General features: G+C 35.5%; 2 protein-coding genes and 1 pseudogene across 3 annotated transcripts; 2 read left to right on the forward strand and 1 right to left on the reverse strand.

The window, feature by feature from the left end:
* Positions 1–2836: 2836 nt before the first annotated feature.
* LOC140889600 (uncharacterized) lies at positions 2837–5347 on the forward strand. The gene is made up of 7 exons (XM_073297318.1): positions 2837–3405; positions 3511–3623; positions 3720–3814; positions 3888–4004; positions 4064–4228; positions 4538–4616; positions 4731–5347. Exons 1-7 carry the CDS (start codon positions 2837–2839, stop codon positions 5345–5347), a joined length of 1755 nt encoding a protein of 584 aa, XP_073153419.1.
* Positions 5348–13729: 8382 nt separating this feature from the next.
* On the forward strand, positions 13730–16866 carry LOC140889601 (protein FAR1-RELATED SEQUENCE 5-like; annotated as a pseudogene).
* A 1990-nt stretch (positions 16867–18856) lies between these two features.
* LOC140891252 (uncharacterized) lies at positions 18857–22271 on the reverse strand. 2 transcript variants are annotated; one of them, XM_073299651.1, is made up of 8 exons: positions 22143–22271; positions 20713–20809; positions 20582–20629; positions 20459–20505; positions 19597–19663; positions 19448–19491; positions 19290–19347; positions 18857–19211 (listed from the first exon to the last, which is right to left on the reverse strand). In XM_073299651.1, exons 2-8 carry the CDS (start codon positions 20770–20772, stop codon positions 19155–19157), a joined length of 381 nt encoding a protein of 126 aa, XP_073155752.1. In that variant the 5' UTR covers positions 20773–20809; positions 22143–22271; the 3' UTR covers positions 18857–19154. The 2 variants fall into 2 exon arrangements, with proteins under 2 accessions (XP_073155752.1, XP_073155751.1); XM_073299650.1 differs by having other exon boundaries at positions 20459–20629; positions 22143–22180.
* Positions 22272–26071: the final 3800 nt, after the last annotated feature.

A 26071-nucleotide genomic window follows, 5' to 3' on the forward strand; every position in this document is an offset into this window, starting at 1 on the left:
TTCAGTCCCTGTAGATTTTCATTCCAAGAATCTTCTTGGCCTTTCCCAAATCCTTCATCTCAAACTTAGTGTTGAGTTGTTTCTTTTAACTTCTCAATATCATTCTTGTTAGCACTTGCAATTAGCATACCATCAACATACAAAAGTAGAAAAATCAGAACTTCTCTTCCAACTCTTTTCCTATAAACACAGCTGTCAAATTCGCTTCTTGTGAATTGAAATTTCATCATGAAGTCATCTAATATCTTATACCACTGTCTAGGACTTTGTTTTAGCCCATAAAGTGATTTTCTCAGCTTACATACCTTGTCTTCACTTCCTGGTGTTATAAAACCTTTAGGTTGCTCCATGAATATTTTTTTCTTCAATTTCACCATGAAGAAAGGCTGTTTTGACATCTAACTATTCTAGTTCAAAATCTGGTTGGGTCACCAAAGCAAGTAGCATCCTTATAGAGCAGTGTTTAACAATCGAAGAGTAGATCTCATTAAAATCCACTCCTATTTGTGTGTACCCCTTAGCAACTAACATTGCTTTGTATTTCATGTCCTTGACCTTAGCATTCTCATGCTTTATCTTGTAAATCCACTTGCACCCCAAGATCCGTTGTACTATAGGTTTCTTCACCATCTCCCATGTATTATTTTTTTATCAAAGAATTCATCTTCTCTTGCATTTCTTCCTGACAATACTTCTTCTGTTTACTAGTCACAACCTCTTTATAGTTTTTTGGTTCAGAAAATTCTATATGCTCAACTGTGAGAAGTGCATATGAGACTAAGTCTGCTTGAGCCAACCATCTTGTAGCTTTTATTTATCTTCTTTGCCTGTCTCTTGCTAGCATATATGTGCTAAGATCCTCCTCAATTTGATGTTCACTGGTTTCATCAGTTTATGCAGCAACAGATTCAGGATGGGTTTTCTTTCATTTGATCATATTTTCTTCTTGATACTCCACCTCAATTTGATATTCATCACCGTGCAAACTCTGTCTCATTTGATCTGTTTTTTCTTGATCAAAACCTGTAATGCAATATCTCTTGAGTTAAAACACTTTGGACCAGAGACCTCTAAGTTCCATACCTTGTACCCCTTAACTCCTTCAGGATAGCCTATGAAAACACATCTCAATTCTCTAGCATCTAGCTTATCTTGTTTGAATTGAGCATAATCTAAGCATCCAAACACCCTGAGACTCTTATACTCAGCTGGTTTCTGATGTGATGGTATTTTTCTATGTTTGATTGAGTTAATTTATGATGATTAGGTGTATTTTGATTGGCTAAATTCATGTTTTAGTTCCTAATCATTGTATGTGATTTGATATAGGAAAAGAGAATAAATGGAGCTAAAGATGGAAGGAAAGAGCCGAGATAAGAGAATAATTACGAAGCAGCAATGGTCAGAAAATCATTTTTAATTTTAGAAAAATCCAAAGCCGATCTAAACCGTTCAGAATGAATTTCAAGATGTTTTAAATCTGTTGTCTAAATTTCAGATCAATCCGACGGCTAGATCTCTGGATATGAAAATTTCAATCTCGCTGCTCGCTGAAAAACAAAGCTGCGCGCTCGATCCGCAAAGTTTAACCGATCGAGCGGGAGCAGAAAGAAAATCTGGACAGAAAGTTGGCATAATTTGGGCGCTCGATCCGCAAAGTTTAACCGATCGAGCGGTGCCAAGAAATATGAAAACAGTAAGATTGGAAAAAGACTCTCGCACGATCCGCAGACTTCAACCGATCGAGCGAGACGACCTGTTCGGGAAAAAATCTGTAAATTATAAATTTTTATTTTGTATGACTCTAGCCTTAATTAAAATATATATCTCGAATTTTAGAGTCTTGGGAGGATTCGGAAGATCTTTTGGGACGACTAGAAAGCAGGAGAACTCTCTTGGCGGCTAGGTTTCTTCTCTCTTCTCTTAGATTTAATTTTTTTTCATGAATTTTTTTGTAAAATTCATGAATATTGTAGGCTAAGTTTTAATACTTGATTGAGGAAGACGAACCCTTGATTTTGTTTATTTATGAGATTCGAATTTTTCATTGTTTAATTCCAAATTGCGTATCAAGAGTTGTTTTGGATTGATTTCCTTGCTTGTATGTGAGATTTTAGGATTGATCACCTTAGGATTTTTCTATACAATCTATTGCTAAATTAGAATTCAAATCCGTAATTGTTTGAATCATCTGATTTTTGAATCAACTATGTTTAATATTTTCTGTTGTTGAATTTGTTAAATCGTAGGAACAACAATTGACTAGATTAAATACAATCGCTGGTATTTGTGTTGCCTAGATTCATCAGTTTTACTCATTTGAATGCTGCCGTAGATTTAAATCTAATCGCTGGTATTGGGTTAATTTATGGGGTAAGGGTTAACTTAGAATGCTGGTGTCTAGTTAACTAAAATTAAGGTGAAACAGAAATTAAATTTTCAATGAGGAATATTCAATGTGAATTAATTATTTTTAGGGAATCGATGATCGAATGAATAATTTCAAGGGTGTAGTCGACTGATATCAAGTCTCGTTAGTGTATTGATCTTTCTTATTTTAATTCTTGCATAGTAGTTAGTAAAATCCAAAAAATCCCTTTTATTATTTTCAGTATTTTAAGAACACTATTTAAATTTGACTTTCCTCGTGGGAACGATCCCTACTCACACTACTGCATATTTTGTTATCTGATTTGAGTTGGGTAATTTGGACATGATACGACTTAGCGCTATCAAATTTTGGCGATGTTGCCGGGGAACAGTGTTTAATTTATTTGTGTTCTTGTTTTTATTTTTATTTTTTTTATTCTTTCCCCAGTGCTTCTCGAGTTTGTTCATGATTTCAGGTGAATCTACGGAAGAAGAAATTCCATACAACCCGGATATAGAAAGAACTTTGCATAGACGAAGGAAAGAAGCTCGTTGGAGACAGGGAGAGGACGAGCGCGTGGTTGAGGTTCTTAGAGGAGCAATGGCTGACAACGCAAATTTGAGCTTGAGACAACTGGACACTCCTGACCTGAATCAACAGCCCCTATGCATTACTTTCCCTACCTTAGAAACTAATGTTACTTTTGAATTAAAATCTGGGCTAATACATTTGTTGCCTTCTTTTCATGGTCTTGCAGGTGAAGATCCTCAAAAGAACTTAATGGAATTCCATGTGGTGTGCACAAGCATGAAACCTCATGGAGTAACAGAAGAGCAAATCCAGCTGAGAGCCTTTCATCTTTCATTAAAGAATGCTGCTAAGGATTGGCTATACTACCTACCTCCTAGATCCATTACCACCTGGACAGAGATGAAGAGAATCTTCTTAGAGAAGTACTTTCCAGCTTCAAGAGCAGCAAATATCAGAAAAGAGATCTATGACATAAAGCAATTTGCAGGGGAATCACTTCATGAGTATTGTGAGCGGTTCAAGAAGCTTTGTGCTAGCTGTCCGCAGCACCAGATAAGTGAAAATTTATTAATACAATACTGCTATGAAGGTTTATTGTCTCATGACAGGAATATGCTAGATGCGGCCAGTGGAGGAGTTTTTGTGGACAAAACTCCAGTTCAAGCAAGGAATTTAATCGAGAATATGGCTGCTAATTCTCAGCAATTTGGCACCAACAGGAGTAATCCAGCACCCAAACGGGGCAACGAGGTAAATGTTTTTTCCCTTGAACAACAATTGATTGAATTGACAAATTTTGTGTGTCAAATTGTTGTAGGGAGTGGGCAAACTGTAAGAGCATGTGGAGTTTGTGCTAAAGTGGGACATGCAACTGACATGTGTCCTACTCTTCAAGAGGGATCTGCTGAGCAAGTCAATGCAGCAAGAGGATTTCCCGGACCACCACAACAGAAGTATGATCCTTATTCCAACACATACAATCCAGGTTGGAAGGATCATCCCAATCTCAGATATGGAAACTCTCCAGTACACCAAATGCATAATCAAGCTTACAGAGCATCGTATCATCCTCCACCACAGCATCCTCAAATTCCAGAGCCTGGTGAGTCTTTAGAAATTTTTTTTAAGGATCTTGCTACTAATTCTTTAAATTTTCAACAGGAGACAAGAGCAAGTATCCAACAGTTGAACACTCAAATGGGGCAGTTGGCAACCACAGTTAACAGGTTGGAGGCACTAAATTCTAGCAGTCTGCCATCACAGACAATGGTGAATCCAAAGGAGAATGTTAGTGCAATCACCTTGAGGAGTGGAAAGGAGTTGAAGGTTCATGAAGAAGTAGAGAAATAACCAGTACAGAACGAGGATGAAGAGAAATCCAAGGTAGAAAAGGATGAGATAGTTCAAAAAGACGCACCAAGAGGTAAGTTTCCTCCTCTCTCTGAGTCTAAACCCATACCCCCTTTTCCCTTAGCATTGAAAGAGTCTAGGAATGATGATGAAATTAAGGGGTTGTATGAAACTTTTTGCAGATGTGAGGTAAATATTCCTCTGTTAGATGCTATTAAACAAGTACCTCTCTATGCTAAATTTTTGAAAGAATTATGTACTGCGAAAAGAAAACAAAATTTAAAGGGGTGTAAAAGAGTTGAACTAGGAGAACAGGTTTCTGCTGTCATTCAGAGAAAGGCACCTGAAAAATGCAAGGATCCAGGTATGTTTTCGATTCCTTGTAAAATAGGAGATGTTCATCTTGATACAACCATGTTAGATTTAGGAGCATCGATTAATTTCATGTCATATTCTGTTTATTTTTCATTAAAACTAGGGCCTTTGACTGAAACTGCAATTGTTATTCAGATGGCTGATAGATCTACTATTCATCCTAGGGGTGTGTTAGAGGATGTTTTTGTGCAAGTTGGTAACTTGGTTTTTTCTGCTGATTTCTATGTGCTTGATATGAAGAATAATGATTTTAATAGTCCAGTTTTGCTAGGAAGACCATTTTTGAAAACATCGAAGTCCATTATAGATGTTAACAATGGCACTCTCACTATGGAGTTTTATGGGGAGATTGTTAAGTTTCATATTTTTGATACCCTGAAAATTCTTGGTCGTGAAAGTGTTGTTAATAATATTGATGCTAATGATTACTTGTCACAAGAGCACAAGATAGTTGTGAATGAGGATAAGTTTAAGGAAGTTATTGAAAAACCTGTAAAAAATTATACTGCTGAAATTTTTCTTTCTGATTTGCAGGTACCTATAACTAAGTCAAAGTTTCCTCCAGATCGAGAAAAAGGAATGCATAAGGGAAAGGGAAGAAGTAGTCCAAACACGGGGATAAGAAAGATATCAAAACAGAAAAAGAATAGACATAAAATAACTGCAAAACTGTTCAGATGGGTGAAGGTGGACAAGAGAACTAGATATGAACCACCTTGATGAACTGAAGCATACAGTCGGGCCGAAGACTGTAAACAGAGGCGCTTCTTGGGAGGCAACCCAAGGGGAGTTTTTTTCTTTCATTCTTAGTTTTTATTTTTTTTTTGTTTTGCATTTTTGCTTACATTGGGGACAATGTAAGATTTTAAGTATGGGTGTGACATGACTTAGCGCTGCCAAATTTTGGCGCCGTTTCCGGGGACAATGTAAGATTTTAAGTATGGGGGAGAGACTTAGCCAGTCATTGAGAGAATTTAGCCGATTTTTGAAAAAAAAAAAATTTAGAGCTCATAGTTTGTGATGCATTTGACTGTTGAAAATCACTAGCCCATGATGAATTCTAATTGATGACATGCATGCTTTTGAAAATAGATGATTTGCTAACCTTGGAACACTTTGATCTCCAATACAAATTAGACTTTGATATGGTTCTTGAATATTCTTTAGCACGCATGAGTCATGGCTTGTGAATTGTATATGACATAGTGAAGGTCGTGTGAGCCTTGTGATAGTCTTAGGAAGTCGCTAACCTATCAACCTTCCTTTAGAGATTAATCGAAAAAAAAATGAGTAAATAATGGAGTTAGTAAGGTGAGGAGAGGTATTAGAATGAGGATTGAAATTCTAGTCCTATAAATTTCAAGAGCTAAATATGGAGGAGAATGTACGGAGTTGAGGATAACCGGATGCAATTACTCGGACAAGTGAAAAGACCATAAAACTTCTCAATGGTTTAATTTGATGTGTTGGTATGAAACTTGAGCTATTGTGGGTTTTTACATTGAATGGATCTGTGAAGTGTGCATGACACTGGCTAATGACCAAACACACACACACGTTCGGAGCTATATCTCTAGTTGAAATGTCTAGATATTGAACTTGTTCCGTTGTTAGCATTTTAGCGCCTTTCTTGATCATGCATTGAGTTTATTCCTGAGGCATAAATGTGAAAATCATGGTTATTTTTGTTATGTATTATGAGTTCGAGCTTATTTTTAGTTTTGTGTTGCTCGAGGGCGAGCAAGGATTAAGTAGGGGGAGTTTGATGTGATGGTATTTTCCTATGTTTGATTGAGTTAATTTGTGATGATTAGGTGTATTTTGATTGGTTAAATTCATGTTTTAGTTCCTAATCATTGTATGTGATTTTATATAGGAAAAGAGAATAAATGGAGCTAAAGAGTAAAGTGCCAAGATAAGAGAAGAATTACGAAGCAGCAATGGTTAGAAAATCATTTTTATTTTATAAAAAACCAAATCCAATCTTCACCGTTCAAAATGAATTTCAAGATGTTTTGAATCTGTTGTCTAAATTTCAGGTCAATCCGACGGCTAGATCTCTGGTTATGAAAATTTCAATCTCGCTGCTCGCTGAAAAACAAAGCTGCGCGCTCGATCCGCAAAGTTTAACCGATCGAGCGGGAGCAGAAAGAAAAGCTGGACATAAAGTTGGCATAATTTGGGCGCTCGATCTACAAAGTTTAACCGATCGAACGGTGCCAAGAAATATGAAAACAGTAGGATATGAAAAAGACTCTCGCTCGATCCACAGACTTCAACCGATCGAGCGAGACTTGCTGTTCGGAAAAAAATCTGTAAATTATGAATTTTTATTTTGTAGGACTCTAGCCTTAATTAAAATATATATCTCGAATTTTAGAGTCTTGGGAGGATTCGGAAGATCTTTTGGGATGGCTAGAAAGCAGAAGAACTCTCTTGGCGGCTAGGTTTCTTCTCTCTTTTCTTAGATTTAATTTTTTTTCATGAATTTTTCTGTAAAATTCTTGAATATTGTAGGCTAAGTTTTAATACTTGATTGAGGAAGATGAACATTTGATTTTGTTTATTTATGAGATTCGAATTTTTCATTGTTTAATTCCAAATTACGTATCAAGATTTGTTTTGGATTGATTGTCATGCTTGTATGTGAGATTTTAGGATTGATCACCTTAGAATTTTGCTATACAATATATTGCTAAATTAGAATTCAAATCCGTAATTGTTTGAATCATCTGAGTTTTGAAGCAACTATGCTTAATATTTTCTGCTGTTGAATTTGTTAAATCGTAGGAACAACAATTGACTAGATTAAATACAATCGCTGGTATTTTTGTTGTCTAGATTCATCAGTTTTACTCATTTGAATTCTGCCGTGGATTTAAATCTAATCGCTGGTATTAGGGTAATTTATGGGGTAAGGGTTAACTTAGAACGCTGGTGTCTAGTTAACTAAAATTAAGGTAAAACAGGAATTAAATTTTCAATGATGAATATTCAATGTGAATTAATTATTTTTAGGGAATCGATGATCGAATGAATAATTTCAAGGGTGTAATACCAAGTCTCGTTAGTTTATTGATCTTTCTTATTTTAATTCTTGCATAGTAGTTAGTAAAATCCAAAAAACCCCTTTTATTATTTTCAGTATTTTAAGAACACTATTAAAATTTCACTTTTCTCGTGGGAATGATCCCTACTCACACTACTGCATATTTTGTTATCTGATTTTAGTTGGATAATTTGGGCGTGATACGACTTAGCGCTATCAGTTTCCCACTCTACCTCTCTATTGGTGTCTTGAAATCCATAGCTCTTGAGGGGCATCTATTGATTAATTAGGCTGTTGTAGTTACAGCTTCACCCCAGAGAGACCTAGGCATGTTTGCATTTATATTCATGCATCTTACCCTTTCCAAAAGTGTGCGATTCATCCTCTTAGATATCCCATTTTTTTGAGGGGTTCCAGGTATTGTTTTGCGTCTGGAAATTCCATGAGACTTGCAAAGTTCTTGAAACTGCTCTGAAAAATATTCCAGGTCATTGTCAGTCCTCAAATGATTTAGTTTTCTCCCTATTTTATTTTCTATTGTGATGAGCCATTCTTTAAACTTATCAAAGGCTTGATATTTTGTTTTAAGTACATAAACTCACACCCTTCTTGAATAATCATCTATGATTGATATAAAATATCTACCCCCTCCATGTGTTACAGTTTTTTAGGGTCCCCATAAATGAGAATGCGCATAATCAAAAGGTTCTTTGATAGTGTGTTTACTATATGTAAAATGTACTTTCTTAGACTTTCCTAGAATACAAGTTTACAAAGATCAATCCCCTGTAATTTATCACCACACAGTAAGCTTTGTTTAGCTAGTTCATGTAGCCCTTTTCCACCTACATGACCTAGCCTTAAGTTCCATAACATAGATTTATCAGCTGTGTTTTGTAACAGAGAAGCTCCGCCTACAACAGTAGTTCCTAAAAGAACATGCAAAGCATCCTTCCTAACAGCTTTCAAGACAACTAAAGATCCCTTAGACACTTTTATGAATCCATTTTCTGATTTAAAAGCATAACCATTGGATTCTAACAAGCCAAGAGATATTAAATTTCTCTTAAGTTCGGGAATGTACCAAACTTCATGCAGAACACGGTCCACTCCATCATGAGTTCTTATTCTGATATATCCGCTCCCTCTTACCCTGCAAGATCTGTTATTTCCCATAAGAACCAGCCCTCCATCAGATTCCTTTAGCCCTGCAAACTAGGATTTATTTGGGCACATATAAAATGTGCATCCAGTGTCCAATATCCATTCTTGATCAGTTTATTGATTAGACACCACCAAAGCCTCTGCTGAATCATAGTTTTCTGATGCAACAGCAACCACATCACTTTTCCTTGGTTTCTCGTTCAAGTTCATTATTCTTTCAGGGAAATCCCTTTTGAAATGGCCTTCATTGTGGCATTGAAAGCACTTGAACCTTGTACGGCTCTTAGATCTTGATTTATCCCTTCTGAACTTTTGAGTTCTTTTCTCTGGTCTGCCTCTCATGATTAGTATATCACCTTGAGACTAAGTTTGATTTATCCTTTGCAGTTTCTTAGCTTGTATAGCAGATTGCACTTCCTTCAGGGTGATTGACTGTTCTCTACCATATAACATTGCATCCTTGAAGTTTTCATACGAATTTGGAAGCGCATTTAGCAATATTAAAGCCTTGTCCTCCTCTTCCAATTTTATTTCAATATGTTCCAGATCATCTAGGATCTTGATGAACTCGTCAATCTGATCTATCAGATTCTTCTCTTCTCGGATTTTGAATGAATATAGTCTATGCTTCATATAGGGATGATTTTGTAATGACTTTGTCATGTACAGGTTCTCGAGATTGAACCACATAGCAGCTGTTATTCTATCTTTTGCCACTTCTCTCAATGGCTTGTCTCCAAGGCATAAATGATCGTACTCGGTGTCTTTTCTTGTATGTCAACCTTTGCCTTTTCTTTTCCCTGATCCTCATCCTTCGTTGAACTAGATGATCCCTCATCTTTCTGCAGCGCATCAATGAGTCCTTGTTGAATCAAGATGACCCTCATCTTGATTCTCCATAATCCGAAATCATTCCACCCATTGAACTTCCCGATATCATACTTCATTGTTCCCATCTCGCAATTCGATCTTCCCACGGACGACGCCACTTGTCGTGATTATTGCTCGATGTATCAAAAACGTTCAATCTTAAGAACTCAATTCACAGACTTAATCTCTCACTCAATGAACAATCACTCAACTCTCACGGGACAGATCAGAATTAACAGAACAAAAAAGAAAAGTAATCAAGAGCACACACAAGAATTACATGGTTCAGTGATAATCACCTACATCCACGGGAGGGAAATCTCTTTTATTTAATCAACCAAAGTTACAATCACCAAAGCTTTACAAGAATGGAGTCAAAATAAATCAGGAATCTCTCAACACTTTGATCACCTCTATTCTCTCTGTTGCTTCCTTTTGTGATCGCTTTTCTGGTTTGGGTTATCAATTGTTCTGTGTCTTTCTCAAGACTTCTAGATCATCCTTTTATACATGCATGAAGCAGGTTATATCTCTTCTTGAAACCTGATGCTCCCGGTTGCCCCCAACTTGCTCTCTAACCACTTGAGGTAGTTAGGAAATCAGGATTACAGCTATGGCCATCAACTGGTTTTCCAACCACCTAACAACCTTCAAGGGTCAATGAATAAGTCAATCTTGAAGACACATTATACCAAAAATATAATTTATTGCAATTAGCCATGTGAAATATGGAGATTGCTAAAACAATTCTTAGAAAAAATGATCTATTAGTTCCCTGTGTTTGAAATAAAATATTTAAATCATTTATTCATATTTTGATTACCAAAGGTTGAATATTTATAATATTTAAAGATATTATAAGTGTTGTAAATGGCGGGAGGCGGTGACAGGGCGGTCCGTGACCACCTACCGCCTTGGCCGCCTAGGCGGTTGAATTTTTTTTAAGCAGTTTTTTATGGGTAATCATATATAGTCATGCAATGTAATAAAAAATAGTCATAATTTTTATGTAAGATGTGTAATTAAATAATATTTATGCATAAAAAAGTTTCATAAATATAATACCATTTATATAAGGTGCAAAAATGAAAAACAAAAAGAAAGTGGCTAGTGTTTTTGAAATAAGTCAATAACGGATTATTCTATGCTACACCTGGAGTACTTCTCCCCCCATGATGTGGTCAAATATCAACCATTGGATCATCAACACATATGTCAATTTTCATAAAAATATATGGGTCCTACATTATCTAATTGTATTGAAATAGGGAGAGAAACACTCCCGGTGTAGCATAGACTAACCCGTCAATAACTAGGGTTTTAAAATGGGTAGACTTTGACTAGGTTTTTAAAATTTATTGACTTTTGACTAAAATTTTAAAATTAGTTGACTCTTGACCTTTGACTGAATTTAAATATGTATTGACCGCCTTGGCCGCCTCACCCGCTTGAGCGCCCGCTACAGCTGCCTCGCCCGCCTCGCCTTCCGCCTCACCCGCCGGACAGCTTGGGCCTCCTGAAAAGGCCGCCTCATGCCAAGGCGTGGCAGTCGAGGGCCGCCTACCTCCTAGTGCCTAGACGACCGCCTCGATCACCATTTAGAACACTGGATATTATATATCCATCGTATTTTTATACAAAACAAAAAAAAAACCTTAATTTTTTTCACTATCTATAGTCACATACTCTATAATAAAATGAAAAAATGTCTATAATAAAATCAAAAAATATTTAAGATATAATGTACACTTTTCAAATACCCGGTATTTCTTTAGAATATATTTATTTACTATCTATAATAAAATCGAGAATTACCAATAAAAGATACAAAAAAATCCCATAAGTTTGGCATCCAATCCATAATCTTTGCTTTTAAAATATAAAAAAATCAATTATAGATAAAAAAAAAAAATCAATCAATATAATTCTTTAATTGAATTTAAAATTATATTTTTAAAATTCAAAAAACAAATGTCCACATATATAACCCAAATATCCGATAAATGTTATGTATATTCTACAAAATTTAGCTATTTTGCAATATTTGTATGTATTTATTGTTAAGATCGGCGGAGAGTGTTTAGAGGGGATAAATGAATACTCTCAGATTTTCTTTTGATATTGGCCTGGTACTGGTACTAGCAGCAATGCAGGCTAAACCCGTGCTCAAAGACAAAGTAGTAGTCTACTGAAGTAGTGCAGAAACGTAATACTAGCTAAGTTTTTTGAAGCTAAAAAATAAGTAAAAGATTGGCAACATATTTGTTTCTGGAAGTTCGAAGGATAAAACCTTATACGTCCTCGATCCCTTCTCCTGTTTCCAAAAAGTATCACTAAAAAATTTAATTGCTGGTACACATACTAGTACAAAGTACAAACCAACTTCAGTATGATTTATTTACTGTCTACTGAAACTTCTAGAACTCACACAAAATTTACAACTCCAAACACTCTTTGAAAGAAGACTTTTCTTTCAGATGATTACAATACTTTTACTCTGATAAGAATTTTTTCAATGAATCAAAGGGGGACAAATATGATTTGAGGATCTGATATTTCACTTCAGGAGTGCAAAAGTATCTTTCGAGTATGTAGAAGAGAGCTTGTAACTTGATTGAAATTTGATAGCGGGTTCTCTCTTTTTTACTCGAAGGAGGTTCTGAGCCTTTTATAGCTACTGATGCAACGTTAATAAATGACTCTATTAAGTATTTCATTTAATGTACCTGTACCAAAAGATTTGTTTTTCTTAGTACGTCATGTACTCCGTATATAAAGAGAGATGTGCAATAAATGTTGTAGTAAGAGACATTAATTAAGATGTACTATAGAAACAAAACGACTAATTAATGAAGTAGCTGCTGAAAGTGGTTATTTATTTTACTCGGTTTTTTGGACTTTAGCCTACCGATTTCTCTTTCTCAGTTTTGGAGTCTGCTATCTATTACTACTATTTATTTGTCTATTGATTTTATCTTCTTCTGCTGGTTATCATCACCGAAAACTTATTTAATTATCATGTATGTGTGTGTGTGTAATATAATCGCAGATTCAAAATCAACCTTTAAAATTCAAAACAAGCACCGCTTAAATTCTGCAAAACATTAAAATTTGTAAAAATTAACATACATAACAGAACATTTCCAATATAGATTTGACAATGAATTTATATAATATTGTTTACGTACAGAAACTATAATGCAATATTTCAATTAAAATAACCACTGCTTGAATTCTGCAAAAGAAGTCGAGAAAATAAATAACACATAACAAATAACAATAAAAATAGAACCAATAATGTGTTAATCTTGTATCCGGAAACTTTAATTAACAAGGAACCACTCGAACAACATTTTAAAGTGTAGTCTTCAAGTATTTACAACACGCCATGGCAACACGATAAATCCAGCAACGATCAATCGGAAAATTACTTCAGAAAATCGTTGATGGTTTTCAATCTACAAGGCCTCTCGAATTTCTGCAGTAGTCGTCGGTTCTCTGTGTGTGCAGCGATCTTCCCTCTCTCTCTCTCTATGGAATTTTCCTTTATTAGATTCCTACAAAAGATGGAAACGAGAGTTTATTTAGGAATCAAGTACTTTAAAATAAAAGATCAGATATATCTATTGAGTTCAAAAGAGTCTCAGAGAGGCAAAACAATTAATTAAATAATATTTAATCAAAAAATAGGAAATATATGTTCAAGGATTACATATTCCTTTCACTTGTGATTAACGAAAAATAATCATCAAATGAGTCACGAGGAGCCAATTAAATTGCGATGCCTCATCAAATGGAAATTGTATGAATCTGCATAATTCAACTATAAATAATGGGTAGATGACCAACAACAACATACAAGACAGAAGAAGACAAAGAAATAGAGAAGAATTCCAAAAGCTCAAATTCTCTAAACTCAAATTCAAGAAATTAAAGGAAATCAAGAGAATTTCAATGGCATATTCAAGATGTACTTCTTCAGATTCATTTAAACTTGTCAAATTCGAGATGTTCAAGACATGATCCTTGAAGCTAAGGGATATGAAAACATGACTTTCATTGAAAAGGATTGTCGGAACTTCATTGATAAGGTTAGAAGACTAAGGTTGGGAAAAGGAAATGCAACTGCTATTCATGCATAATTTGCAAAAAAGACTAATCAAGTCTTGGTTTCTACTTCTCTATTGATTATGATGAGGATGGTCGCCTAAAAAATGTATTTTGGGCTGATAAAAGATGTAGACTAGCGTACAAGGAATTTGGTGATGTTGTCACATTCGATACAACTTACTTGACAAACGAGTATGATATGCCATTTGCTCCTTTTGTCGGTGTTAATCATCATGGACAATCGACCCTTTTTGGTAGGGGTGTTTATTCGGCTCGGACCGCCCGAACCGAACTGGTTTTTCGGTTAAACCAAAATTTCGGTTCTCCGAAACTTTAAACCGAAAACTGAACCGAATGGAGCAGTTCGGTTCGGTTCGGTTTTAACCGAATTTATTTTGGTTTTTCGGTTAACAATTTTTTTTTTCTTTTTTTTTTTTACAAAAAAAAAACCTATTTTGAGATTTGAGAACCGACAACCGTATTGAAATTTGAGAACTATTAATATATTGAGATTTGAGAACAAAAATTGAACAAAGATTCCATACCATTATCTATTAATATATTTCATTCCAGTAGCTTTTGCCTTTAGGTGGGTTCAAAAATGGCAAAATTTCTCTTCATTGTGCCAAAGAGGAGGCGTGCAGACAGCAGGAGTGACGGGTTCAAGGGTTGGAGGCTTGGAGCGATTCAGATTTGAGATTTGAGATTCAGATTTTTTGAGATAAGAGAAAAACGTTTCTTCTCACTTTCAAGTTCCAAATATAAATGAAATAATTAAATAAATACTAGTCAATTGAAAAAAAAGGGTCCAGCGGTTCGGTTAACCGCAATAAAAAATCGAACCGAACCGAAAACCAAAATTTCAGAAAATCTGAAAACCGAAAACCGAACCGAATTTTCGGTTCGGTTTTCGGTTCAAATCGAATTTTTGGTTTCGGCTCGGTTCGGGTGGTTAACCAAACCGTGAACACCCCTACTTTTTGGATGTGGTTTGATTGCTGGTGAGGATACTGACACTTTTGTATGGTTATTTCATACGTGGCTTGACTGCATGGAGAATCAACCTCCCAAAGGTATTATCATAGATCAGGACAGGGTCATGCAAAATTCTATAGAAACTGTATTCCCTAACACAAGACATAGATGGTGTTTATGGAATATATATACTTAGAAAGTTGCCTGAAAAATTTGGGTATCACAAAGAAATAGATTCTATTTTTAAGGATATACACAATTCTGTATACGAATCATTAAATCCTGAGGAATTTGTTCAGTCTTGGTTTGCAATGGTTGACAAGTACAAATTGCACGAAAATGATTGGTTGTTTGGGCTTTTTAAAGAAAGATCACGGTGGATCCCATGTTTTTTAAACACAAGTTTTTGGGCTGGAATGCCATCAACGCAGCGTGGTGAGAGCATGAATGCTTTCTTCGATGGGTATGTGCATTCTAAAACCAGCTTGAAACAATTTGTTGAACAATATGAGCGGGCTTTGCGTAGCAAAGTAGAGAAAGAGTTTCAGGCAGATTTACGTTCATATTCCCAGATGATTCCTTGTGTCAGTGCATATGATATAGAGAAGCAATTTCAAGCTTCATATACTATGGACAAATTCGGAGAATTCCAGGAAGAGATCACTCGGCTGATGTATTGTAAAGTAATATGTGGCGGGGAATAGCATGAGAGAACAAAATTTAAGGTACGCGAGGATGTCGAGGTCAAAGGAAAAATAATAAAACAAATAATTGTGGATGTCTAGTTTGAAATAGAACAATGTCAGATAGTTTGCAATTGCCATTCATTTGAGTTCAGAGGAATACTTTGCAGACATGCTGTGTTGGTTTTGTTATGCAACGATGTGAGATCAGTACCACAAAATTATATCCTTAGGAGATGGAAGCGTGATGCGAATCGCTTGTACACAAGGGTGAAAGTCAATTACGCTAGTTGGATAACTACTCCTGGACATGAAAAATATGATGAATTGCATCGAGAATTTTCAGAACTAGCTAGTTTGGTTGCGGAGGATGAGGCAAGATTCCAAGAGGTGAAAAGCTGGATTTCTGTCAAGAAAGCTGAGTTCACTTTGAGAACGATATCAGGTCATGAAAGTGAAGGTTTAGTTCAACCACTTAATCCAATGAGATCTGTCAATGTTGGAGAAGTTGGAACCACATTTTCTACTCAAATTCTAGACCCGGAGTGTATGAAGAGAAAAGGATCCCCTCGCACAGTTCGAAAAAAAGGACCATTGGAAACTAGGACAAAGAAAACCAAGGTATTATTTAATAATTTTTTTGCTCGTCATTATTCTCGAAAAATATTAATAGTAACATTCGTTATTTGGCTAGGTACAGAGTAAGTCTAAGAAAGACACGTGTACAAATGTCGGTCGCAAACAAGATATTAATAATTTTACCCCTGTTACGTAAACACTCAATCATGGAGTCGACTTTGGATCAAGTTATAGGTTGGATCATGTAACAACCCCATTACCTGCGTATTTTGGCCAACCTGATAATGATGAAACTATTGGTTTGACAAATTGGAGCTGTAATGAGAGCATTGATGCTTTCTTCCATGGAGTTTTGGGACGACTATGAAGAACAAGCTATTGGAACTTTTTTTGGTATGCTTTTGTTTAATTTTTGGGAGGCTGAAAATATGCATTTTTTTTAAAATTAAACATGATCCAAAGCTTGTAAATTTAACATTGCATGTTTTCTTGCAAGTCCTTAAAGCTTGTAAGTGCCCTAGTGTCGTGGAACATGTTTTAGATAATTATCACTAACTATTTCAATAACCAATAGCTTACATTTGTTGAAATTGATTTGCTTTCTGAAACTTGACACACTCTTGAAGCTTGTGTTCTTGAATAGTTTGAGTTTTTTTAATCTTGGTCAGCTTGGTTTTGTTCACCTTGATCACTTTGTTGTGGATAATATAGATTCATCATATGTTATGGTTATTTATGTGGACAAAACTAATATATTGGATGTCATTTTACCTTGTGCAATCATTCTGAAATCTTCCCTAAGGACTTGAGAGATTTTTTCGCGTATATGATTAAATAATCAAGAGATTGGAATAAAATATATTTATTCAAAGGAATATATTTATAAACATAGGTAATTCACACTATACAAAATATAGGATTTTATTGATTAAGATCCAAATATGCCTATAACCAGGTAAATGGATGAGTAATCTGATAATCATCAACATTAAGGTTAACAAGTTTCGTATAATTTCATGATTATTTGCTCAATAAGATATGGAAGTTGCTGAGATTATTTTCTTTTAAATTTCAAATGTAGTTAGTTTTGGTGGCTAACCACCAGTTTATATTAATTCATGTATTTAGACACATTTTATTTACGTGTTTCTACATCAATTTAAAATTATAGATTATAAATTATGCCAGTAAATTATATAATCATCATTACTGTAGTAGTAACAAACACAAACTTTCTCAAAATTTTGTTCAGTGGCATGTAATAAAGAATTTTAAGGCGTCATTTTAAGAATTTTTTAGGCTTTATTTTAAGAATTTTTGGGTCCTAAATCATTTATTTGAGACATTTTAAGAAGCATCAACTGCTACGTCATTTTGCTTTAAAAGTGCAAAATGATTTCCAAAAAATTGAATTGTAGAGTAATTTGGTCATTTTAGAAGTGGGCGTACAAATTGATGTACAATAATGGATGTACCTCTAGCATTCTTGTAATAGATATACAGGCAGGGAAATCACAATTCTTAATAGATATATCAAGAATTATTTGATTAATCACATTATCCTTTAAAAAAAAAAAAGATAAAGATATAAGAGTAAAATTATCATTCAACTAATATCTATACTATAGTATGTATAATAGATGTGGGTCTTATAGTAAACTTTTTGTGTGTGTCAAATTACACCAAAATTTTTTCTCATTTTAACCCCTAAATTTAACTCTTTTTTTCCGATTTATATCTCAAATATCTAGTATATCCTCATTTTATCTAAAATTGTTATCTTATTTTCTTTTTATCTTATTTTTTAAATTTCATTATCCATTTTTATTAAATTATCCAAACATATTTTTACAAATTCTCTTTATTTTTTAAAAAATCACATGTTTTTTACTATATAATTTTTTATTTTTTATTTTTTAAATAATTGAATTGTTGAACACAAAAAATCATCACGTGTATGTTACCTGCTAATGATTAGGAAGGCTATTATTCATTCGAACACTACCCGAATGAAGTAGCATAGACAAAACCCGACTTCAAATGCAACCAATTAAAAAAATTTAAGTATATGCTACATAGTAAGTTCCTTTTAATTTCATAAGCAAAAATTTAGGTGCGACAAAGACTATCAAACATGAGCAGGCATTCGAATCTTTGTTCAGTTCTTCAATTTTATTATTATTTTGCATAAAAAAAATTATTTCATTAAATTTTGGTACCACAATTTAGAATATGTCCAAATTATTCTTGATTTGTAGGGTGCAAGCTCTGATAGAGCACAAGAATTTAGACATTTTTTTTAAAAGCGAATTTAGACATTTTTATATCATTATCGTTTCTCCGGGCTGAGCACGTCCAACCTAATAAAAAAACAATAAACATAAGGGCATCATTGCGACCACAGAACCCCTCGAAGAAAATATTTTCAATTCGATTCTGGGAATTTATGGCTTACTAGAAGACATGATCAGTGGTCTACTTTTGTGCGTTCTTCACTTCCTGCCTAAGCATCAAGCAATCAACTCGATTTTGGATGATATCAGCATGAGGTCACTGTGACGATTACTATTACCAAGCTGACCATAATTATAGTGTTGACTTTTACCACAGCATTCACCAGATCTGATTCAAGTTCCATATTAGAACGATTTGGCAACTTTTTGGAACAAGCAACACTGATAGGTATTGTCAAGACAAAATAAACCAAGTCCCTCCTTCAAACCAAAATGCATCCTGAAGTACGTGTACAACAAGAGATGAGTAGGTGCTCTAAGAGAGTATCTAAAGTTGAATAACATGTATCAAAACACGTGAGGTCCATACTTTTTCCAGGGTGACATTCCCCGAAAACATGGAACACCTTCTAGTTTCTTATAACATTAGTGGCATATTATGCATTCAGATATTGTTCAAACACACGGTTTAGGAAGCACTGTGTTGCTTTTATATTCCAACTTTATTCCCAAGTGCTAAGCAAGATAAGTCTAAATGACAATGAACTTACTAATGTATTTCACTAAATTGGCTTGCTAATATTAAGCACCTATAGCTCTTACTTTGGCCACTATATCCGACCTAGTGTTTGCGCTTCACCACATCAACTGATCTCAGGAAGTTTCTCCTTGATGGTGGAAACAATGGCCTTCATAGTTTCCTGCATTAAAAAAGATAAATGGTAACAACCTCAATTGCCTTAATTCCATACCATGAACAAAATTTATACGCAATCTACCATTGAGTGGTCTCTGAGCCCAAGAGACAATACTAATGCTTTGGTTGATCCAGTGTCGCTGAGTGAGTGAGAGAAGAGTGAGAAAGCCATCAAACAGAGTTTAAATAACATAGTATTTGAACAAGAATATTACAAAATGATGGAATTTGCTAATTTACCTCATGTATTGTATTATTTGTCGAGCACATGCAACTAGCATTGGCTGCACAATGATCCTTTGGTGATCAGTATCTTTTCTTAATAAATAAACCATGAAAGAATAAGTAAGCAGATAGATACATTAGTCAAGTACTGCTACTGTAATTACCTCGTTTCGTTTCCCAAATACTACAGTAACATTGAAAGTAGGGGCAACAGCTAGGCCTTCCTCTTTCCTGACAATCAATACCACGACCAATTTTTTTTCAATTTTATTGGGCACATCCACACCGATCAACATCAGGATAAACACAACCATGGAAAATAATTCAACACGTGTGTTGACACCAAAAGTAGATCATAATCCCAAGCTTAGATAAATCAAAAATGGCAAACTCTGTGTTCATCAGTAAGATCAAATGAAAGTACACTTAGTTTGTTTCCTTGTAACTAGTAATTTCAAATGATGTACATCTTATATTGTGGATTGCTGGCTTAATGAAGAAAACTTGGGGTTCAATGTCTATACGTCAATTCAAAGTTACACGTAGAGCATATGGGAGTGACAGACACACGATGTGAAACGCTCTTCGCCTGTGCACGTGGACCCCAATAAATTTGATTATACCCGTGTCTGATCAGCTATTCACATATGATACTTCTGCTGCTAGGTGATTAAAAGAAATACAAAATAAAACAATGTGACACTACTTCTTGATTCAGATCCTCCAATGCCAACCCGGATGCACAGCAGATGGAACCCAGAAAATTTCGAACAACAGAAAGCATTTGTACCGAGGTCACAATGAAACTCATTGCAGCATTTCTATCATCCTTACAAGTTCTGCAAACTCGATGTGCAAGACAGAAAGATATTATGATGATAACTAGGCCAGGGCAGAATCATATCATAACTACTTACGGTCATAATGAGGTTTATAAAATATGAACTGAATCAATTCAACTAGTAGGAAGAAAAATTTCAATCATTAATGCAAGATAAAAGTAATGTAACTAATGAAAAAGCATACCTGGCAAACAATATTGTTCCCATGCTTCCAATCTGCGAAGCCAAAACCTGAAATAGTTTGGAATGATTAAAATGTGAAGCGCGCTCCACGGAAATTAGAAATCCATAGGGTAAAGAGATTGACAAGAATGTGATCTGCATAGCCGCTGATGATGATTTCCGTCTGGTTCCCCTGGAAATCGAAAGAGCAAACTAACAGATTTATTGCTCTCAACTATTTGATATCCATGCAACAACAAACACACAACTACTTGCCTGTACATCCAGAGAGATGAAGTTGTGGCGCACCAGGAAACCGCCGTCCGATACTTCCATTTCTTTCTCCTGAACTAGTAGGGTAGGATACAATATCCTGGACCCATGTACAATATAGCCCAACCTTAAATTTTGATCCAACGTTCTACATTCTCTCTCTCTTTCTTCTCTTCTTTTTTATTTTTTATTTCATTTGTTACATTGTACAAGGGCAATTGTGAGAGCCCGTCCTACTGATTAACGTTTATTCACCAAACAATCAAGATTAATAAATGTAAACAGCGAAAAACGAGTTAAAATAGAGTCATATCATTACTCGCTGCATTGATGACTCAATAAATCTCAACAGATTGATATCAATATCAATCAAAGGAGTCGAGACTCAAAATGCTATGCAACACAGTTAATGTGCTTATTCGACGAATATCCTTAAAAGTTTTTCCAATAAAATTTATTTAAACAAAATAAGAATTTATTTTATTTTTATAAAAGAAAATAAGGACTATTCTCGAATCTGCTCATTAACAATAAGCATAAATAAGCATAAATGCGTGAATGCAACACATCATCCACAATAATCACATGAAGCACGTCACGACTCATTATAAAATACTTGGCGTCTTTCCACGTCGTAATAAAAACAGTTCATGCTAACCTCAACCGAATTACTTAAATTACCACAAAACTCTTAAGGACTTCCCGGTGAATCCGAACCTGTGCTAAAATCATTTATTTCACATCAACTCCAATTTAATTGCAAAAAACCAAGACTATAGCCTAAAAGTTCAAAATCCATAATTTAGGCTTTAAGTTTCCTAAAACTTGTGACTCACAAACTAAAGTTCCCAAAATAATTATTTTTTGTTCGAACGTCGCAAAACTAGAATTTAAAAAGTTTAATATATGTGAATTCCTAAAATTCCTCAACATTGCAAATTGTTTCTAAATTTATAATTTATCTAAACCAGTTCCAAGATGCGTACTAAAGTTTCCAAAATAAAAATATATATTTTGTATCACCATAACTTCGAAATACCCAAATATCGAATACGGCTCTAATAATCGAAATACCCAATTTCATATAAGCTGAAATTTTCCTATAAATGCTACAAATTTCGAAATTATCAGTTAAAATTTATAATATACCTAAACATCCAAACTATGAATAATAACTCTAAATCCAAAAATCCGCAGAATAAAACCTGGAAATTCGAAATAATGCCCAAATAAATCCTGAAAAATTGTCAACACCTTGAATCCTCCAATATAGTACCAACAAACAATACTTTAACACATATCAATTATAGGAATTTGAATGGACCAATATACCCAAATTTTCAAAACCCTAGAAATCAAAATACCTTAAGAAATTCAAAATCTAACTCAGAACTACCAGAAAGAGCTGCAGGCAGCCTAGAACTAAGCTTTACCTCACTAATTCCGGCGAAAACAGCGGCGGATGGGAGACGGCAGTTTCAATACGGCAAAGAAACTTCGAAAAATATATAGCACAAGAAAGCGGGTTTTTTTTAAAAATATTATATAACAAAAAAATATTTATAAAAATATAACAAAATTACAGGGTTTGTAAAAATATAATAATCCGGAACTTGAAGTCCCAGATTTAACAGCTGTAGGTGTTGGTCACACATCAAAAATCATGTGGGTCTCACATCAATCATGTGGGACCCACATGATTTTGGGCCAATGAATGACAACCAGCTCAAGAGGGGTAATACCCCTCTGTAGCTTCGAACGACCCATTAACATGGATGTGTCAGATCTATGTCAAGTCCCAAAAAATATTTTTTTATATTTAAAAAAATAAGAAAAAGAAAAGTGAATCCAGAGGAGTCAGCTCCGGATTCATAATGACCTTCCCAATCCCAATAAACGAGAGTACGTTTGATCCACTCGTTCCACTATCATTTGTCTCATTCCATTATTATAATGATATTTTATATACAAAACTATGATAAACAAGTTTTTCTTAATACTATCATTTGTCTCATTCCATTATTATAATGATATTTTCTATACGAAACTATGATAAACAAGTTTTTCTTAATTAAATAAGAACGGGGAGATATTTATAAAAACAACATAATTATCTAATTCATGGATAAATAATATAATGTAAATTAAAAATAAATAAAAAAAATTAGTTAATACATTATTTGATTTGACGGATAGATTATAATTTATTTGATTTAATTGATGTAAAATTATTAATTAAAAAATAGATAAATAATATGACGAAAATAAAGCGAAATTGATTGGGATAAGTTTGTTGGGATCGGTTCAGAGGGTAGAGGGGGGGTGAATACACTCTGAAACTTATCTTCTTCTTCTTTAAAATGATCAAGTGAGGTTTAGTTCACTTAATCTGTTTTCTCAACTTCTAAAACGTTTTGAACAACTTAAATAGTGCGGAACTAGTTCAGAGGTTTTAGTGATGCAAAGTTTATAAAGCAATGTATGAGCAGGATGTAAGATAAATGGCAGTAAAGGCTAAAGCACGATTTTATGGAAGTTCGAAGGCTTAATCCTTCTACGTCTCCCCTTCTTCCACTTAGGAAGGAATTCACTAGAAGACTTTGGTTATTACAACGTCTTGTAATACACCCACTTCAGACTTAGGACTTATCCAATGCCTAATCCGAAACTCCTAGATTTACACAGATAAGATTCTCAGTTCTTATCAGACTGGTGGAAGCTTTCAGAGTAGCTTCAAGTCTCTTCAACAATGAGTATAGTTGAATTGAGCTTCTCAAACTGCAGAGCGGTCGAGAGGCTTGGAAACCCTAGGATGATCCTTGACGATCAGATATGTGAACTGTAGGCGAGGGTTTATTTGAGCAGCAAAATGAATAATCTTGTAAGTGTGCTCAAGTATATCAGATCAGGACTTCTGATATTATTCAAGTGATTGAGTTGATTGAGATTTTTCTGAATTGCTTGTCTCTCACCGTTGTCACTGCTATTTTGTTTCTTGAGCAATCTTCCCTTTATATAGGTCAATCATCAACGTCTTTATTTTGAACGTTCTGATGCTGCATTGAATGCACATTTAATGCTCATAAATGCATTGATGATTCTGCATGAAGATCGTACACTGCAGACAACTTCCAGGGTCCAAAACTGGAATAAACGGTCGAATGCTTTATCTGTAGTCATTCTGTGTTTTTGCCATTTTGGTGCAACCTGTTGTCTCGATTGCAGGAGTCAACAAATCTTCTGATACGCCGGTTCTGCTTTTAATAAAAGATCTTTGCAAGGAACATCTTGTCACAGGTACTTGTCTTGAGATATCCTAATAAGCAATTGGCATTCTACCTGTAGGGATATTTGTCCTCTGCTGGTTTGAATAACCAGTCGATAGGCTTGAGACTTCAATCGGTCGAGAGACATAGGCGGTTGACAAGCTTCCGGTAGAGAGATTTATCCTCTGCTGGTTTTGATAGCCAGTCGATAGGCTTGTGACTTCAGCCGGTCGAGAGCAAAGGCGGTTGACAAGCTTCCGGTAGAAGTTGTAGTAGATTCCTGAAATACAATGGTTGGCAGCACATTCCTATACGATGAGTTGTTGTTTGTTATCACCAAAATATCGGATTCAACAATTTCCCCCTTTTTGGTGATGACAAAACTTAAGTGCCCCAAGAACAATATGAAAGCAGTACAATGAACTTCATTGAGAGAATGAATTTCATTAAGTACAATAAGCATTTTTATTACACCTACAGAAGAAAGTCAAAATGAGATGATGCTGAGATAAGTAAAGAAGAGATAAGTTGTTCATCTTTTGAACCAACTGGCTCCTCCCGACCTATCGCCTGACCTGTCGCCTTCTCTTCTTCTTCTGTCGGCTTCTTCCTTTCTTCTGGACTCTTCTTCTCGTCTTCTTGCCTCTGCTGCTCTACGTTGCTCTTCTTCCCCCTTTTTGGCATCACCTTGGTTGAGTCGAACGATGATCTCAGTGAGTTGAGTGCCAAGGCAGGATTGCATATTGTCAATCTTTGCATCGAGTTGAGCAAGTAGAGTAGCTTGCATAGTGTCCATCCGATCATTCAACTGCTTGTGAAGGCGATTTTCGGATCGGACAACTTGTTCAGAGACGGTAGAGAGCGTGTTGATTTGAGTGCGATGATGATTAGTGATCTCTGTGGTCATACGAGCAAGGTCTCGAGACACGGTCTCGAAATGCCGAATCATCGTCTGGCGTGAATTATCAACGGAGAAGGAGGAGTTAGTGATATCTTGAGAGAAGGACCTAACCGTTTGTGTGAGCTCATGTAGCCTATTAATCAAGGTATGATCTAGAGCTGCGGCCATGGCGTCAATCAAAGAATCATCAGTCTGAAGCATTTGCCCTTGTGGGTCATTTTTTGGTGAAACCGGGCTAGACTCACGATGATGTGGTGCGGGTGATCTGGTTGGAGAACTAGATGATGGACCCTCCAATAATGGTACAGTTGGAGATGTAATAGTCTCGACTGCAGCCAATATGGTTGGTGGAGTATCAGGATCAGCACTTGGTTCATCCATAATGAGATCTTCCATAAACTTTTCAGTGGATGGAGACGGTTGATGTGCTTGATCAGCATCAGTCACTTGCTGTACTGGAGATGCAGGTGATACAATAGTGCTTGGTGTCTCCATTGGGGGCACTATTGCTGCACTACTGCAAGGAGCCTCTGTCACAGAGGTGACAGGTATCTCTTGTGCAACCACTTCTGAAACATCTTGTGGATGACTTGGAGAGGTGAGAGCGGTCGTCACTGGAGAGGAGTGAGCAATTACAACTGCTTCCGGTTGAGTGACTGCTTGGACTGCGGTTGAGGAGGGGTCGACCGATGAAGAGGCTGCCACACTCGATTTTAGAGCAGATGATTGAAAGAGGTCGGCAGTGATGAGATCGGTCAGAATCCCATCTGAAGAAGGGAGAGCATAGACGTCTTCTTCACCCTGATCTTGAGTGAGAAAGGTCTTCATCATCACTTGTGCTTCCAGCACATAAGCTTGTAAACAGGCTGCTGAAGCTGGTGTTTTGACATTGTTGAGAGCTTGGAAGTGCTGAAGTAGTTGAGTGATTTGACGTAGACTATCCTGTAGTCCAGTCAAAATCACAAAGTCATCGGCAGCGGTAGGACTCTTGGATTTGAAATTCTTGACACGCTCATTAATTAGCAGAGATAGCAGGCTTCCTCGAAGCTTCAAGTCTATGAGCTGTCTTCTTCCCAAAGCCTCCACGATATCTTCAGTATCAGCAAATAGAAGCATCTTCTGCTCAATGACGTTTAGAGATTTCCATTTAGGAAATATTTGAGCGAGTGTCAAGTGAGTGCGGGAGTGATGCCAT

This window comes from Henckelia pumila, chromosome 3 (assembly GCF_033568475.1).
Source record: "Henckelia pumila isolate YLH828 chromosome 3, ASM3356847v2, whole genome shotgun sequence".
Taxonomy (NCBI): Eukaryota; Viridiplantae; Streptophyta; class Magnoliopsida; order Lamiales; family Gesneriaceae; genus Henckelia; species Henckelia pumila.

Coding starts and splice junctions, on each gene's coding strand:
- LOC140889600 (XM_073297318.1), top strand. CDS start 2,837: ATGATTTCAGGTGAATCTACGGAAGAAGAAATTCCATACAACCCGGAT. Junction 3,624..3,719: donor GCAATTTGGCACCAACAGGA/GTAATCCAGCAC, acceptor AAATTGTTGTAG/GGAGTGGGCAAACTGTAAGA. Junction 4,617..4,730: donor TGAAAAATGCAAGGATCCAG/GTATGTTTTCGA, acceptor CATTAAAACTAG/GGCCTTTGACTGAAACTGCA.
- LOC140891252 (XM_073299650.1), bottom strand. Junction 19,492..19,596: donor TATTTGGGAAACGAAACGAG/GTAATTACAGTA, acceptor ATCATTGTGCAG/CCAATGCTAGTTGCATGTGC. Junction 19,212..19,289: donor GGCTCAGAGACCACTCAATG/GTAGATTGCGTA, acceptor TTTTTAATGCAG/GAAACTATGAAGGCCATTGT.